The sequence below is a fragment of the Choloepus didactylus genome, chromosome 12 (assembly GCF_015220235.1).
Source record: "Choloepus didactylus isolate mChoDid1 chromosome 12, mChoDid1.pri, whole genome shotgun sequence".
NCBI classification, from domain to species: Eukaryota; Metazoa; Chordata; class Mammalia; order Pilosa; family Megalonychidae; genus Choloepus; species Choloepus didactylus.
In genome coordinates, this window is record NC_051318.1 from 43617993 (window position 1) to 43637415 (window position 19423).

The 19423-nt window shown below is 37.1% G+C and overlaps 1 protein-coding gene across 1 annotated transcript in view; it reads right to left on the reverse strand.

Moving 5' to 3' along the window:
- The window catches only part of GPC6 (glypican 6), a 1192747-nt gene extending 1191379 nt beyond the window's left edge, over positions 1 to 1368 (reverse strand). Inside the window, exon 1 of the mRNA XM_037799716.1 lies at positions 663 to 1368. Coding sequence (XP_037655644.1) covers positions 663 to 822 — 160 coding nt within the window. The 5' untranslated portion in view covers positions 823 to 1368. The remainder of the gene's footprint in view (positions 1 to 662) is intronic.
- Positions 1369 to 19423: the final 18055 nt, after the last annotated feature.

The following is a 19423-nucleotide window of genomic DNA, read 5'->3' on the forward strand; positions in this document are numbered from 1 at the left end:
AGCCCGCCCCAAATCTGAAACAGACAGCCCATGAACTACTCAAACCAGCCCTGAAGTACAGACATCCCAAAGCCGGGTTCCGACGGGAGAACACCCGACACCCCCCTACACCCGCTCCCCAGCCTCGCCAGACCCCAGCCCGGGAGCCGCGCTCTCTACCTTCCCGAAGAGGGAGATGGTGGAGGGGCTAGAGGAGCCCTCCAAGTCCCTCCATCGCCCCCGCCGGCGCGAGGGCGGGAGTGAAGAAGGCGCCACTCAGACTGTGGCGCTGGGCAAACTGCGGCCGCAGTTCTTCTAAGTTTGCCCGAGCGAGAGGCACAGGGTGGGAGCCCAGCTCCGCGGCCGCCCCCGAGGGTTCCATCCTCCCCTGCCTGCCCTACCCAAACCAAAACCCAAGGAGGAGCAAAGGCGCGAGAGAACAGGGAGGGAAGGAGTGAGCGGCCCGCGTGTGCACACAATGAGGCAGCTGAGACGCACACCTTCCCCAGCGGGAGAAGCCGCAGTAGCATCCGTTACCCGCCGCCGAGACGCGGCGTCCGGGGGAGCCCTGGCAGAAAGTGAACACCGACAACTTAGCACTAGAGGAAAGAAGGAAGGCGCCGGGCGGCGAGGGGATGTGCAGCCGCCGTGATCTTGCAGCCTGCCCCGGCTCCCGCGCTTACCTGCGATCTCCTGGTAAGGGATGTCCGCCAGGCTGAATCCCTTAGCACCGTACGCCTGACGGACCTCGCCGCAGCTCCGAGCTTTCACATCCGCCCTGGCAGGGAGGGACAGCAGCAGCCCTGAGAGGGGAAGAATCACAGCCCCGATCCAAGAAAGCATGGTGCAACATGCAAATCCAGCTCGGCAAACCCCAGGGCCGGTGCGCTCTTCACCTTGCGCCTCAAGCCGAAAGCCCGCCAGAGCCACCGGCGCGCTCCTTGCCGCTGCCCAGCGTCACCCCCTTCCGCCAGCCGAGGGGACGAGCAGCGCAGCCCTCTGGACTGCGCTCAGCAAACTTTTATAAACCAGATGGAGGATGGCAAGCCAACCAGGGCTGGCCGGAAAAGCAGCTGCCTTGCTCCTCTAGCCCCTCAGATCGAAAATGGTGCAATAAAAACAAGAGAAGAAGGAAAAGAAATGTTTAAAAAAAAAACACCATAGGGGTTCAGAGCTGTGATCCGAGTTTCGAGCCGCAGAATCCTGGAGCGCTGCGAGCTCGGCTCTTCTGAGTGTGCAGCAAAGGTAGGAATGCACGCCGGCTCTCCCGCGAGGGAGATGGACAGACGAGCGCTAGTGTGCGCGTGTGTCGGTGTGAGCGCGGCGTTCTTGGGGATGTGTGTGCGTGGAGGTATGTGTTGGGGATATACGGGATCCAGGGAAAACCTGAGGGAGCCTGTGGAGTCCTCCTGAAATAGGAAGAGAGAAATCCTGGAGACAGACACTTGGAGGCAAGAGGGAAGGAGAAAGGAGGGGAGAGAGAGAAACGTGCTACACATTGCACAGCCGAAATTCAGAGGCAAAGTCGAATGCAAAACCTGGACTGGATCTCCCTCTACTTCGGGGGATGGGGGGGAGAAACGTTCCTATTTTCTCATTCCCTTCATATTCTCCATGCTCATTCGAAATGCTATCTTTAATGTCATGAGAAAGCAATCTAGAAGTATAAAGGGTATATTCAAGTCATTAACTTAAATGTTATTAAACTGTGTTTTTGTGGACGTAAAGAAGAATGCAATTCCAGTTGTGGCTCTTAATATGTTCATGACCTACTGAAACACAAACCCAGGGTAGAATAAACATATAGGGGTAAACCTGGGGTAGCAGAATAGGATCACAGCTCTAGTTGTCTGATTTCTGTTTGGTTTTGTTTGTTTTGTTTTCTAAAGACATAGTTTGTATGGACATTATACCACTAGTTCTTTACTTTTAAATTTTTCATTCTAGACTGAAAAATTTTACCCTTTTTAATTTCAGAGATTCCATAATCTTGGATCAAAAGCATTATACTTAGGTTTCCAGTATGTGTTTGGGTGGGGGGGTGGGGGGTCAGGGAAGCTAAGGAGAAGAATTAGAAGACAAAACAATGAGAAAAGGAGAGAGCTAGGGTCACTGGGATGCATGAAGCATCCCTACTCTCTCCCCAAATGCTCTCACATACTAGACTTTTCATTTTCTTCCAAGTTAACAGAATTCTCAAGTAGAAAATCAGTTCACTTTTTTTGTTCTTGTCTTCCTATTCATACAGAAATGCATTGAAATGGAGTAAGAATGAAAATTCAGGTTGGCCAATTTTCATCAACTTTCTTATATTCGTGGACACAGTGACCTCTGCTAGGTAGCAGTATGGGTTGAAATCCAAATAGCACATTTCAATGTTAGGTCACAGAAATGGGTGGTTAAATTAAACTCAAGCAAATAATAATAATAATAACAATCAAAGATTATGTTCACTCACTTGTGTACCTGTGGGTGATAAGCAGTTGTGTGGAGCTCATCTATAAAACTACATATGAAGATGTTTCTCTGGTGATGCTGTTAATGACCAGAATGGTTCATGAAATTTAGGTCATTCTATTTGTCATCATCATCCCAGTCATAATCATGATCATCATAATCAAAACACATTAGGTATATCTTCCTCTCTTAATCCACCAAGAAGACTCTCAAATTTAAGATCCAACCTCATTTAAGCTATGAAAATGCTTTTAAAATGAGAGTGTCTTACTTACAGGATGACTTTTTCTTTTTCCAAACTCAATAGCTAAACATGTCTCTCAGAAAACAACACACATATATTTGTTCTCTTGAATTATTAGCACAATTTTTACTGTTATGATAGTGTTATAACTGGCAAACCTTAAATCACTGAACTTAATTTCCACAATATGAAATCAAGATGAGAACAAAATAAATTGCAGTGTCTTTGTGGCCAAAGGATGAGGTTGGTAGGATCAGAAATTGCTGTAGCCTGGTCATTATTTTTGTGACATTTGACAACTTGATCTCCTTCAGACTTCTTTCTGTCATAGCCAGGTGATAGGCATTATGCTGTCCAGAGGAAGGGGATAAACACACATATACCCTAGTCTGTCATTTCATATCATACTCATTGTAATTTACCCTGACTCGAGCAGTGTGTAGCAGACAATGCAATAAAAAGAAACTTTGAAGTGGAGGAAGAATGAACAAAAAACAGCAAGAACAACAAAACAGTGTATATGGTTTTAAATTATTGAAAGTCAATCATTCAGTATTTAATGAGCATTCAATGCAGCTATACAACACTATGCTATTGTACATAGTCCCTACCCTTATAAAATGTTTTAGGATTTTGTGACAAGGCTAGTATATGGAAAGAATTACTAACTTAATTAATTATTAATAGATTAGTTTAATCCCATAGGGGTGGGGTGTGTGAAACAATTTAGGGTAGGTTTGTGAACCCTAGCTCATACCAAAGAATTAGGTAATGTGTTTTCCAGGTGTTCTCATCCCTGCTTGGTGTTGGGTGATGCAGCACTGTTTGAAGTAGTGTCAAACATTCCAGCTAAAGGGAACAGCAGTTGCCTAGACAAGGTATTTGAATGAGCCTAGGATGTTTGGGAATTTCATAGAAGAGGCCTGACTAGAAAGAGGAGAGCTCCTACTGAGGAGAAGTGGGCATTTGGTTTAGATAGAAAGGTTGGTGGAAGGGCTTGGATAGCAATTATAGTGTTTATATTGTATGAAGTAGGAAAACAGTTATAGCATTTGAAGAACATTATACAAGAGGAAGCAAGCAAATAGAAGCGGGAGAAAGGTGAGTAGGAGAAATACCTATGTACCTGCCACAATGGTAAAGGTTTGAAGTGATGAAGACCACAATAAGAGAGTAGTAAATGGAAAGAAGATCAAGATTGATTCTGAAAAAAAACTAAATTAGCATGATTTGATGCCTGGTTTGATATGCAAGAAGAATTACTAAACATTTATTTTTAAGATTGTGAATCTCATTGGGAAAATACAGTATATATACCAAAGGGAAATAAGACCACAGTTTATACAGCACTTTCATGTCCCAGCTGGTTTTCAGAACAATGTCTTAGGGATATAAAATAAATCAAACCTCAGGAAGAGAGAAAATCTTGGTCTTGAGGAGCAGCCACAGTTGATGGGCAAGTAGAACTGCTGTAAGTCCTCTACTTGTAGCCACCCCTTCTACCTTGCTACCTTAAGCCTGATTGTGTTTTTTGGGCAATGTGCCCAGCACCAAGAGGTGAATCACAATTGGTCTAAGCCAGTCTTGCTGATCCTTCTCTCTTTTCTATTAAATGGTATGAAGGTGGACATGGTAGCTATTTCTGACCAATGAAAAGAAAAGGAGAAGGTTTCTAAGAACATTTTTCTCTCTTATAAAAGGGAAGAACCATGAAAGAAGAAGGATCTTTTGCTTCAGCATCCTTCCTTCTTATAGCTCTGTAGCCAACTTGTGACAAGGAGATAAAGCATTGCTAACAGGCAGAATGACAGAGCAGAAAGATGCAAAGAGCTTTAATCCTTAGTACCCCATTTGAGTCACCCAGCCAGCTCTGGGACTGCCAACTTCTTGACTAAATAATCATTAAATAACCTTATAGTTTAAATCACTGTCGATTGATTATTCTGCTATTTACAAAAAGAAGCAAAATAAATGAACATAGCAAACTAAAGGAAGAAGAAAAGAAATTGAAGGCAGGAAACAGGGATTAGTTGCACATGTAGGAAAAGAACAAAAATCTGGATGGAATTTTTTGGAATTCCAAATTAGGAGTAGATTTTCAGACATGAAGCAAATTACAGTGCATATCAAGGACAGGGAAGATGAAGAAAATGGTACTTGGATGATAATAAGGAGGCTTTCTTGAAATTTCGGAAGAAGCATTTTAGTAAAGTATTGGGGTGGATGCCAGACCACAAGGAATTGTGTATGAAGTGGTTGTAGAGACCATGTGAATATCAGGTATGATCCATTACAGTGTGGTAACAGCCTGCATGTGGAGGAGGGTGGAGGGGTCGTCAGGGAGTGTTTCTTAGACAAAGTTTCTAAGACTACAGGGAAGAATGAGAGTCTAGGCATAAAAACAGATTAAAATACAGTAGGATCTTTCTTGGTAAGTTGATATGAAATTTTTCTTCTCTTGTCTTCATTTTCTGTTTTCTACTGTTCTTTTTATAATCAGAAAAGTATTTAAAATGCAATAAATCACATTCTTAACATAAATACAAATGATAGCCTTTGTGTCATGTTTTAAGAAGTAAAGGGGTCTTACCATTATCTCACAAATGTAAAACAAATTGCTGATAATACTTTTCTGAATAAAATAACAACCTGGGGTAAAAATTTTTCTTGTTACTATAAAAACAGTCTTGAGTAGTGAAATTAAAAGAAAAAAAAGACCCAACGGCAGAATTTGTTATATTAATTCATGAATGAGAAAACAGACAAATTTTAGTTTTCGTCTTTGTATGTTTCAATCAAAGTAGGCCAAATAAGTTCAAATGAAATCTTAAGAAAACAAGAGAATGGACTTCAAGTGTCTATTCCATGTCTCAGCTTGGCACAAATCAAAATCCCTTAGTTAAACTGCTTCTTGAAAAACAGGGTGTGTAATGAAAAAGCTGTCAGAAATTTAACAACAGTAGCTCTGCCAGGTGCCTGCATAATGGGAAGGTTGCTGAGTTACAGAGAATGGAAAGGTGAACTTGGATGAATAATGATCAGAAATGGTGAAAATAATGTTTCATTTTCTTTCCATGGTTTACATCCAACCAAATCCTAATTGTTCATTTAACATTTATTGAGCCTTGAGAGTATACCTAGTACCAATATAAACCAATTTAAATTTTTATCTTTAGGGTGTCTGAGAACCACTGGGATGCTAATGAACTCTTAGGGAAAACCAAACTCCAAGGATCAGTGGATTCTTCTTGTTTTGCAATATTCTTCTAAGACTCTGAAGCCAGGGCTCTTTGGCTTCAGAGAAGGGAATCTTGTGATCTATCTAATTAAGGTTTTCGCCTAATTGTTCTGTTGTGATTTAGCTGAGAGAATTGAAAGAGCACTAATTATTGAATTATGTTGAGTTTTCATATTTGCCAGAAGCTGAGACAGTGGCAGTATTTCATGTATTCTTAAGTATCACTCATATTTACTTGAAATAGAACTATCAGTTATCAAGACAGTATAAAGAGCAAATATGAAATCATTGTAGTGATTTAAAATGCAATTTTCAATTTCTCACATTTATTAATGATCCAGGAGCTTACTCTCCATTGATTCTAAGTGAGTTTCTTGCCTAGAAATACATTTTGGGTTATTAAGTAAATTAAAGTATTAAGTAACAAAACATTTATTTTCAAAAACTGGTTGTTGAGGCTACCCCCCTGCCTTAGAACAATCTCAGGGAATGTTATAGTAGCAAAACATCATTTTATATCATCATTAGAAAAGCTTATTGTATATCAAGAAGAGAGTTTGATTTTGACTTTATGGCTCACATTATTAACAGATGCCTTCAACAGCGTCATTATTTGAAGCTCATGTGTTTTTGAAGTGTTACCAAATCAGATATGTAAATGTAGAAGAGAGACACAAATGAAAATTTTATTGCACGTTAATAAACTTGCAGCTTTGGTAGTTCATAAAAGAAGAGCATTTAACCTTGTCTTACTTGTTATAAATTCAGATATTAATGTTATGAGAGGTGATTCTGTAATCACCGTAAGTTTGAAATACATAGATTATTATAATCATGCATCTTGGCAATCATTACATGAGTTCTGCTTTTGTGAAAGCTGAATGGGGTTTTGCATAGTTTTCAGATCATCTGGCACTATAAACAATGACATTCCTTCAGGCAAGTTGAAGACAGCACACACTGGGCAAGGAATGGCTCTTTGCACATTGCTAACTTTTATCAATGGAATGCTTCTACTTTATTTATTAAAAATGATTCCTCAGAATTTAAGAGCTCAAGGTTAATTAACTGTCATTAATTATTTCAACATTACAAATGCAGTATGAAAGACTTAGTTTGGGGGAATATCCAATGATAGATCCATAATATATTGGTATTGTTCACTATTTTACTACCTAGAGGCCTCTGTTCTTTTAAGTGTGCCCATGAAATTTTAGAGTAGAAGAACCTTCTCTATAGAAGGAATAAGATAAATAATTTTCTGATTTAGCTTTTCAAAAAATCTAATATGTCTCCATAAAGAAGAAGATGAAAACAAAAAAGTTACTTTAACTTATGAAATCGTAAGAAATTTTAAAAGATACTAATGTGGTTAAATCTTGCTATCTATGATCATGTTTTGCTAGGAAGTTACTTTTAATAAAGGGCGGCTATCTGAACAAACTAATGACCAATATATTTATTTATTTTTATATTTTTAACTTTATTTCCTGAAAAATTAAAACAAACAACAAAAAAACACATTTCAAACAAAACAAAGCAAAGAATTAAGAAAAACAAATAACATAAAATAACTACTTTGCTTCTAACGTGTTCCTACCATACCCCAAGAAAATTAACAAACCATAATCAAACAAAATAACTAATATATTTAAAGCTTCTTAATTTGTGGAATTCTCTAATAACCTCAAAAGAAGATTAAATTCATTTGCATAAGGTATAGAAATTGGAAAAAAAAAGTGAAATTTTAAAATGGATTTTATTTCATCTACTGGTAAATAAAACCTCTTTGCTTGACTACTACACATTACAGAAGTTTTGCTTTTTCCTTTGGAAAGCTGATGGAGTAGACTAGAGGCAATGCTTTCAAAGGTAGGCAGACCCATTGGCTTTTCTCTATTCAGTGGCTATATTCACACACATCCCAACTAGAAGTCATAAAAATGACTTTTGTCAGTCATAAGAAAGAGAGGATGGTTCTACTATATTACTCTACAAAGGAAAACTCAAAGCATAGATTCAGATGAAATCAGGTCAATAGTTTCTCTCCAGTAACATAGCAAAAACTTCAATGATAAATTTTAATTTTTCCTTTGATGAGGATTATGATAATGCTATTTAGTGATTTCATTTGAAACGGCCAATCTGATTCCTAAAAAAAATAACTGATTCTTTTATAGGGAATATCATCTCTTAGGTGAGTTACAAAGACATTGGAAGTACAAAGGAAATTTATTTCTTCAATTTAATCACTGCTAGGAATAATAAATGCAAGAATAAAGCAGTGAAATATGCTACCTAAGACTCAGGAAAACAGTTTCTCAATGTGATCAGATAAATACTATAATTTATTCTACCTCAATGCCAAGATTTTCATTTAGTTGTTTTATGCATGAGTGGTTTTTTTCTTTTTTTTTTAAGTTGATATCTCTTAAAATGTTCACAAATATACTACCCTCTCTCACATCAAGTAAAGTTTCCTCCCCACTTTATGGCTACCCTGTGCCCAATTGTGTCACATTATAAAAATCAGGAAGGCTAAGGAAAAGAGTAACAAATCATTAGGTTTATGGCCTACATAACAAACCAAACTACTAACAATTTTTAGATGTATGGTTATGAAAATAGCAATGAACTTGATCTATGTTATTTACTGCTAAGTCAAAAGCTAAACAAAATTCCACTGAATTTATATAAAACATTTATGGTCATCATTCCATTCTTTGTCAGCCACAAAAAAGTAGAATATTTTTAATTTCGTATACAACATCATCAGGTTTTACTTGCATAATAGGGTTTTATTTGTCTTCATAACCTGAACTCACTTTCAAGCAGTCATTTCTAACACTTGCCTCTATATTAACTTCATACATCTTATTACAATCAGGGGGAAATAATTAAATATTTGTGGTAGAGTAAACCTAGTGTATTTTTCATGTTATTTGGAAGGGAAAAAAAGTCTGAGTTCATACGTTGGAAGTTCCTTCTACTAACAACCTATTTCCAGGGAGGTGTCTGAAGCAATCAAAGAGAACAGGCAGCAGTGTGCCTTCAGTTCTCTCCTGGTGTTCATTTGCCATCATAGCCAATCGATGTTGAGGATATTAGAAGCAATCCGGGGCTGTTTGCTTTTAATTGGTAAACTATCTTCCAAAAATAACATCTTTGGGCTTCACAACACCCTAGTCATCGAGCCATTAGAGAATGAATGTCTTTACTGTATGGGAGGACTTCTGTGAATAATGAATGGGGCTCTATTTTTCCTGGGAAACAAACATGTACCGGCATGTTCGCGGTAATGAACAGTATTGTGAGTGTGAGTAGCATAGAAGGACATTAAATCTGCTCTGGCTTCTACCTAAATTTAAGTAGATAACCTATTTTAAGTCTCCAGAGAGGGCTAAACAACCTTACTTTAAACTTGTAACATGCTACCTGGCTTATATGTTGCTGTTACAAGTTTACAGTGATGATTTAATACAAAAATTGAAGAGATGAAGGATCATATTACAGTCTCCAAGGGGCAGGACTGGCTTACACAAATTTGAGAGGAAAAGAAAAGAACATTTGAATGCAGTATTTAAAAAACTGGAATTACGTCTTTATTTGAAACTTCACAAAAGCATAGTTGAACCGTGATTGGTCTGGGCACCTATAAAGAGTAAAGTTTGTGCTGTGCAAAGTGTACCCAAATTTAGATATTTGTGCAAGAAATATTTCACAAACTAAATAATGAGAAGTAAGATCTAAGATTTTAAAATGATAATGACCTTGCAGTATGTCTCAAACTACTTGGCTTTTCCTTTAGAAAAATCATGAAAGGGCTTAATGTATTTTGTAAATTACTTCCATAATGATTTCACTTACAAAGAATATAATTTGCTAGTCTATTTTCATAATGAATGAGAGCTTAATGAATCACACATACTTTACCAGTCAACAGAAAGATGGGGCATCACAGCATTGAATTGAAATATTCTTCATAAGAATTCTTTGGACTTTGCAAGATTTGTTAAGTTTTTTTTCTTCTTATTTTGGGGGGGGGGGTAGAATATATTCTTGTTCAAGTTGCCTTAAAGTGTTAGTTACCATCATACAAAATTATTTTGCATTGCAATTTGTAGCAGCTCAAATGGAAAATTTTATATTTGTGTAATGGTTATGAATTTTCACAGGCCACAAAATCAGGTGTAAGAAATGAAACTTCCTTTATTTCTCTATAATGGAACTTAATTTCTATTTCATGTCTCTCTTCTACTCTAGCATAAAATTTAATCTTGCCAATTCAAGGTAAATTTAGTTATGCAAGAATTTTCTCAGGTACATCTCCCTCTACAGAGGGAATTCTTTTTCAGATATTGGTGAAAACAAATTATCTTCTTGTTGGGTAGTGCTGTCTTCTAGACTGGCATTCTCAGAGATACAAAGGAGTCTTTTTCAGTCTCTGGCTACACTACATTTTAGGCTGTGCTATCCCTCCTCTCACATAGAACTTCTGCAAACCAACCTGTATGTGCAATATACTAGTTGTGGCAACTACTTTTCTTTCTGTGCATTCTGCTAGTTGTGGCAACTACTTTTCTCTCTGCCCTTTTGGTGCTTAAGCAAAGAAGTTTGGGTTGCCTCCTGTATCTCTCTGTAGTTCTCTGACTCTATATCTGCACCTCATCTAGCTATCTCTGTTTCACTGCTTCCATGCCATGGCAGTACAAGGAATATCAGAGAGGATACAGACCACCAGTGTTTTTATTAGAAGAGTCAGAAAACAGATCTTCACAACATGGGAGTCCTAATCCAATCAGGGTTCAGCCCACAGTCTGGATACAGGGAAACTCCAACATCTACTTGCTTCCTCCAGCATTCCCTCTTTCCCCTTATTCAGCATTTTTGTCTGTACTCGAATAAGAAGATGACTCTTGCTTCACGTATTTTACATTCTTTCTGAGGTATTGTTTAAGGCCTATATAACAGAGCTTACTTCATTCTGCACTTGGACTCCTAGGAAGTCAAAATCACCCTTTCCTCTTTGAGAAGGTTCTAACTCTTAAAAATAAAAAAAAATAAAAATAAATAAAAACATAAAAACATGGCTGTCAAGACTGTTGTCACTGCCATAAATTTTAAGAGACTTCTCAGAAATTTGAAAGATGATAATTGACACCTTTTTATCTCAGTTGGCAGTGTATATTTACACTGACTAAGTGGGTGGGAGTTGTCAGGAAAACAAAAACATGCTAAGGTACAAAAAACAATATTTAATTTCTCATATATTTAAATTGCTGTAAATGTATGCAACAAAACAATGTATACAATGATTTTGAAGGAAACGGAAGTTTACGTCTACAAAATTTTTTCAGAATTTTAAAAGTACTTTACTACAAACTCTTTATCCAGTCATACAAACATAAGTCCTTCAAGCAATTACAGATTGCACTATGCTACAACAATTAATAAGACTTGCTTCCAGCCCTTGAGCTGCTCAAAGTCAAGCCTATCAGGAACTCTAGGACACTTTGGTGGGACAAGTAGAGCTAGGGAAGATAAATGTGTAGCAAGTTGCCCTATTAGAGAATAATCTTGTGTTTATCTTATATTTTTCTGCTCTAGGGACATATGTCCTTGATAGTTACCTTGCTCACCCATGGAATAGAACTCACTCTGAGTCACTAAAGGAACCTTCTCTTCACACCATTTCTGGTTTCTGTTGGAGGTGGAGTATGTTAGGGATCCTAAGACCCTAGAAATATATTTAGGGAAATTGCCCATAAGCAGATATAGGGAAGTAAAACCAAACCTTTTAGTATTTGAGGCTCTAAAATATAAAATGGCAGTCCAGGGCACTGATTCTGGCATGTGTATATTTTGTTTGCCTTCAAATAAGTTGAAATAGTACCAACATTTTAAATTAGGAGATTTTACAAAAGAAATTTGAATTTTGTGCTTTTCTTGAAAATCTAGATGATCTGGCAGAATAAAACCCACATTTGGCTGGAACTGGGGAAAATTAGGCAACATCTTTCAGCCAGGTAATGCACTCAAGTTTGATAAAGCCTCATGGCCTGATGCCCTTCCTATTTATACCTGTCCACTGTATATATTGACTTTTCCTGACTGTTCTTTCATTTTCTGAGTTTATGACCCCCTGATGATCCCAGAGAGGGGACCCAACTTTCAAGACCCAGGAAGTCAAAGGAAGGAGGGTGGGTAGAATGGGGATCTGGGTATAATAGATTGATACTGTGAGTCCTCAGGGCAGAGGACCCAGGTCACCTGCCACCTCTGCCTTCAGCACATCCCCTCAGTCAGAGCAAGTGGTGTCCTAACCTCCCTCATCTGCATGGGAGTAACAGTTGGATTTCCTAGCACCTACATCTCAGTTCTAGTCCACCAGGCCATCTAAGCTGTATGTGAATCAGTAACCATGGGTACTGACTGACGTAGGTTGGTGCTCCTGAACAAGGAACACAAGGGAGTGATTTTCTGATAAATTGAAACCAGAGCAGCTAGGGCTCCAAACCCTGAGTAACTTAGGATAACTGGTCAGTCATGTGTATATTATGTGTGCACGTGTAGGTGCATGTATGTATGTACACGTGTGCAAGCAATGCAGGGGAGAGAGGAGGAGTTTGGTGGTATAGAGGATGTATAAGTTTGGAGAGCATCCCAAAAGGGTGGAAAGGGAGCTGTGCCTACAAGTGTCCAGTTTAGATTTGGAGCACCCATCTCAGAAGGGTCAGTCATTCCAGGATCTGGAGGGGCACTTGGAAAATTTTGAAAAAGGCCCTCTGAAGCCCAGGGACTCTGCAGTGTGGATAGGTGAACAGGACAGGGCTCTGCTTGATTGAGTCCAATGGCAATAATGTCTGTGAACTTCTCTCTATACTCTTAACTCAGGTCCTTGGAATGTTATGGCAGCCCTGGTAGTCTTCTTCAGTCTACTACTTCACCTCCACAATTTGTCCATACTTTAACTTCTCTAAATAGCCTCTTTGTTTAAAAATCCAGTCACAGAAAATATTTTTTGAATGTATCAGATATGGTTCTAGAAACTTGTTATGAAATTGCAGGTCCTGTCTCTGCCCCCACAGAGCTTACAGTCCAGTGCCCTATTGAGCCGAGGTCTCAGATATTAAGTTAATTAAAACTTAAATTGAATAAGAAGTAAGAGGTGGCACAGTAGAAGGCCTCAAGAAGAGCAAACAAGTACAGAGACCGATCAGGACTTCAAAATTTTTCATCTCAGGCACACTAAAAAATATATAATTTACTATGATTTCTTGAAGGATTACCACTTCAACCCAATTAATCTGCATAATATTCTTTTTGTGTAAATATGAGTCATATTCTGATTTATATTTTATGAATTGATAATTGGCCTCTTTACAGAACTTTTCTAAAAGCAGTCAAGGCACAGTTGGACTTCACTAACATGGTGATTTGGATATTCTTTAAATACAAGAGGCTAAGAAAACTCAGAGAATAAGGCAATGAAATTTGTTTTTGGCTTTTAAATTATTTATTGATAAATTTGATAATTCCATCATCTAGAGAAAGGCCTTACCCTCAATAAGGATTTGAGAAACTACTATACCCAAGAATACATCAAAAGATCAGTTTAATGGATTGAGTTCACACTGTTGACACTCACATTCTGCTTCATGTGTCCTGAAGCCTTAACAAAACTATTATCATTTTGAACCTATTGAATATTTTCCAATACATTTTGGAGAATATTTTACTTTCTGCATAGTGGAATTTAGTATTTCAACTAAATTCAAAAAGTAGAATAAACATTCATCTCTTGAGCTTTACCTTGCAAAATAACCAAAAATTCCAGCTTCTAAATTTTAAAGTATGATATTCATTCTCATTCAGAGGCACTGAAATGATCATAACCTTTCAAAACAATGACATTTAAATTAGAATTATAAAACGTATCTTAGATTTCAGAAAAGTGTTTTAGGTGAGCAGGAGAGCTTCAATTCTGCAAATTAATTAATGTGTGCTATTAGAATTCAGATCCACAGAACACAAGAGCATGGGAAATGTTAGGTATCAGGTGTACATGATGCTGGAAGTCATACATTTATGTATGTGGAGACTATTCATTTTAAAGATTTCTTAACATTTGTTAGAATAAGAGAGGCAGTTTGAAATAGAGCATCTGTTTTGGGTTCAAATCTTGCCTCCCAAACTACTAGTTCTGTGACATGTAAATTAACTTTTTGAACCTCAGATTCTTCCTCTGGATATTAAGTCTAAATTTACACCACAGGGTTGAGTCCATGATTTTATGAAATAAGGAATGCTAACTTCCAAACATACTTTTTAGTTCACAATACTTGCTTGACTTTATACGTCTGTAATATATGTCCAAATCTATAAACAATAAATAATATTATCTTGGAGTATTTTTAAAATGTATTTACATGTATATCATACCTTATAATTAGAACATGGTGTAATTTTTTAAAATCCTTTTTTTTGAAGTAGAATGTATATATGTATATATAAAAAGATCACATCACATGCATATATCTCAATAAATTTTCATAAATAAAACACAATCATGTTCTTCTAATAGAAGTTAGGCTTCATCTCAGTAGAGGTAAAGTTAGTTTAAAACATGATTTTATCACTTCATTTAATATTTTTGATCCCTATTCCTGTTCATAAATACAGATTTGTTTCATTCATTTTAACTGCTCTACAGTATTCCATCAAATATCATATTTTAATTGTCATTCCCAAATGATAGACATTTAAGTTGTTTCTCAGTGTTTTTTCTCATAAATAGAAAGTCATTTTCATTTCTTGTTCCTAATAGTTTGAGCACCATTCTAAACCTTATTGATGACCTTTACATATTGGTATCTATTTTGAACTCTTTAGAAGGAATAAAAAGAGGTATACCTTGTCATTTTAAGTATATTATGTTAGAGGATGTGGCCTCCAAATCTTTTGTCTTCAGAAAAAAATAGAGCTTCAATTTACCTAACATTAGAGTAAACTTTTCTTAAAAATTGCCTTAATATTGATCATTGTGGTTCACAGAATAATGGTCCCTAAGCCTTAATCTCCAGAACCTGTGAATATGTCAACTTCCATGGCAAAAGGGACTTTGCAGATATGATTAAGTTAAGGCTCTTGAAATGAGAAAATTGTCCTGAATTATCCAGGTGACTCAAAGTAATCATAAGGGTCTTTGTAAGAGGAAGGAGGGAAGGTCAGAGTTAGAGAAGCACAGGTTGAAAAGACGTGCTTGCTGGAAGGGGGCCACAGACCTTGGAGTACAGGTGACTTGTAGAAGCTGAAAAAAGCAAAGAATGGATTCTCCTCTAGAGCCTCCAGAAGGAACACAATGTTCAGTGTTGCTGACACCTTTATTTTAGCCCTATATGACCCATTTAGGTCTTCTGGCCTCCAGAAATGTAAGATCACAAGTCTGTATTAAGACACTAAATTTGTGGTAATTTGTTACAGCAGTAATAGGAAACTATCATACCTATTGACAGTATTCCAGGAACTGACATCATTTAAATTTGCTTTGAAAAATGCAAAGATTTAAATCCCTCTATACTGTCTGTGTTGAATGAAAAATTCTAATTATATCTTCCCAGTAAGTTTCATACCTGACAAACCCTAGTAAATAAACAATCAATTAAATAATATAAAGGAGACCAAAACTGGGGAACAGAGTTCACAGACCCTAAAATTTCTTTCTAAGGATGAGCTCTCTAATTATCTAGGAGTGAATAATTTCTCTCTCTTCTATTAAGCCTATGATTCTGAAAAATGATCTTTCATAGAAGGTACAAAAATGTAATAGAAGGAAAAATGTTCTTTGTTAGTCCTCATATTAACATGTCTTCTATAAACAATTTGTGAATATATGACACTTTTGAAAGTTCAATGCCCATGAAAACTTCCAATCTCCAAAAGTACTCATGTATAAGATCCTGCACCATTAGCCGATGAAAGAAAATTCAAGGAAAAACTTCTCTTTAAAGTGGATGGAAACTAAATTACAGGTACTTTCAAATGAGGAGATGACAAGCATTACTAAAACAGACTGGTTTCATGATGAAATGAAATACTAGGTGACCATTCATCTGGGATGTTCCCCTTCATTGTGAAGATGGACACCTTAGGCACCTGCCAAAGGAACCTCGGATTCTCTGAGTCTGCAGTAACAACTAGGATCCACCCCCAGAATCCTTGACAACTATTGTAGCCTTTCAAGGGGAGCTCTCAGAGATTCTTTAGGCTGTCCCTAGGATGCTTCTTCTTTATCTTGAAAAAAATCTCATTCTGATAGGCTGGTCTTGTTTCCTCTATGTATATGATTTATCCTTAAACAAGGAAAAACCTTTTTTTTTGTATTTTTCTCTTAAGCTACACAATCACAGAAACATGCACAGGTCCTGGGACTCCAAGGTACAGTGTATTGAGAAAGAGGTAATGATCCTCTCTTCAAACCAATTTCCCCTATTCTATCAGAGTCAGGCAAACACGCTGGCACTGCACCAACCAGGCGTTCTTATCCTTCCCCTAGGCAATCTAATCAAAAGCACATCACTTCCAAAAGACTTTTCTCAAGCCTGGCACTGTCTTAAGTTTGAAGATGCAAATTTGAAAAAAGACATGCTTCTTGTTCTGCAAAGGTCATAATCTAATTCTTCTAGAAAGTGGAAGGATTGGGAAGTACTATTTATTCATCAAATTTTCTTGCCATTATGTTTATAAAAACCCTATGAAACAAATATTATTAATCAAAACTGGAATTATTCCTACCACCACACCATGTTGCAAAAATCACAGTTCATATTTTCAGTGTCAAGAATGGCCTATACTTGTGCACGCTGGTGTTTATCGTGGCAGTATTCACGATTTGCAATGGATGGAGGTGGCCTAAGGGTACATTGACAAGTGAATGGAAGGGCAAATTATGGTGTATGCATACAATGGAATATTGAGCGGCTGCAAGAAGGAATGAAACTGAGAGGCATGAGACTAGATAAATGAATCTGGAGGACATCATGTTGAGTGAAATAAGCCAGAAATGAAAGAACAAATACCGTAAGGCCTCACTAATATAAACCAATTATTATGAGCAAATGTTGAGAACTGAATTCGAGAGCATAGGTTATTAGGGGATAGAATGTAGGCAGAGATTTGGCAATCGATGATGCAGGAGTACAGAATGTTCAATAAGACTTATTGGAAAGGTTTGTAGATTGTAAACTCATATAGCAGTCATATCTATGCCGAGTTTTAACTGTTATTTAAGAGACTTTTATTTGGTACAAAATTTATATTGTCTGTAGCACACTATCTAATTTGACCTGTATGGTCAGATTACTTAAACAAGTGGAACCTAGAATAGGGAATGAGATACTGTTATTCCATATAGAATAATGTAATAACCCGATACATCCAGAGTATTTTGGGCAGAAAATAGAAAAGTATTTGCAGAGTCCCCTTGAGGAACTGGAAGAAAATGTGAGACTATTAAACTTCTCCACCTGTGGAATTCCTGATATTCTCAGAAGCATTAGGGACTCCCAATTTAATAGGCCAAGCCCCTGATCTTGGGGCTTGCCCTTATGAAACTTATTCCTGCAAAGGAGAAGCTAAGCCTACTTATAATTATGCCTAAGAGTCACCAACAGAGAACTTCTTTTGTTGCTTAGATGTGGCCTCTCTCTCTCAGCCAACCTGCAAATAAACTCACTACCCTCCCCCCTAGGAGGAACAACATGACTCCCAGGGGTGTAAGTCTCCCAGGCAATGTGGAATATGACTCCCAGGGATGAGCCTGGCCCTGGCATTGTGCGATTGAGAATGCCTTCTTGACCAAAAGGGGGAAAAGAAATGAAACAAAATAAGGTTTCAGTGGCTAAGAGATTTCAAACAGAATTAAGAGGTCACTCTGGAGGGTATTCTTATGCATTATCTAGATATTCCTTTTCATTTCTAGTGTATTAGAATAGCTAGAAGGAAATACCTGAATCTGTTGAATAGTAATCCAGTAGACTCGATTCTTGATAATGATTTTATAATTATACAGCTTTTATTTTGTGACCATGTGATTGTGAAAACCTATGACTGATGCTCCCTTTATCCAGTGTATGGGCAGATGACTAATAAAATAAAGACAAAAAAATATATAAATAAAAGGGAGTGATAAGGGTTATGGTATGTTTGGGGTGTTCTTTTTTATTTTTATTTTTATTTGTTCTTTATTTTGGAGTAATGAAAATGTTCTAAAATTGATTGTGGTGATGAATGCACAACCATATGATGATACTGTGAGCTGTTGATTATATACTTTGGATGGATTCTCTGGCATGTGAATATATCTCAATAAAATTGCATTTAAAAAAAAGAATGGCCTATAGACTCTGCAAAACCTTTTATTGTTTGACTCTTTTCACACTTAGAACCACTGTAGCAATCGAAAGGTCCTGAAGGTTGGTCTCTACAGTACTAACTTTATGTGCTCATCCATAATTACATAGTATGTTTATATACATGTATGTATACACATAAATAAAACAAACATATATATATATAATGTACTAAATGCTTTGATTTCTTACACTTACTTAGTTTTTGTGGTACGTACTATCTTGTCTTTGTTTCTTATCTCCTTAAACAAATACCATATAATGGGTTAGCTTATGCGATAGGAATGCATTTATAAACTCAGTTTTGAGGCTTGGTGAAGTTCAAAATCAAGAGGTCAGCATGTGATGCTTTCTCGCCAAATACTGTGACATTATGGGGCTGGCTGCCAGTGAGACTTGGTTCTTGGCTTTTCTTGGCAATGTACATAGGCGTGTTTTCTTCCATCTCCTCCAGGTTCCATCGACTTCTGACCTCTTCCTGTGGCTTTCTCTGTCTAAATTGCATTCTGTTTATAAAGGTCTCTAGTAATCTGGATTAGAGCCCAACCAGATTCAGTTGGCCACGCCTTAACTAAAAATAACGTCTTCAAAAGATTTTGTTTACAATGGGTTCACATCCACAGGAACGGATTAAGATTAAGAACATGTTTCTTTCTGGAGGTATATAATTTCAGACTACTACAAAACTATAGACTTGGGGACTGCATTCTGAACTATTATACAAAACTTAGAAACTGTGCAACTTTATCAATCTATCAATATCTATGATAGAAATATTGGAGAAAGAAATTGTCTATATATTCAGTAAATTATAGGAAATGTCAACAGCAAGGAACATGTATAATTGAATCCTATTATCATCATTATATATGTTACAATGGTGAATAACAGCATTTAAAATAAAATTTTAGTGGTAAATTATTTGATACCTGCTAGACCATTAAACCAGGGCTGACATACTTTTCTATTATGTACCAGCTCCAATTGATTTGAAAAGGATTCTTAGGTCATTTCAAGCCTCAGAGGAAAATGTTGCATTGCTAGCTTAGGAGTGTCTGCCAGGAGAAAAAGTTACATATAAAGTAGTGGAAATTG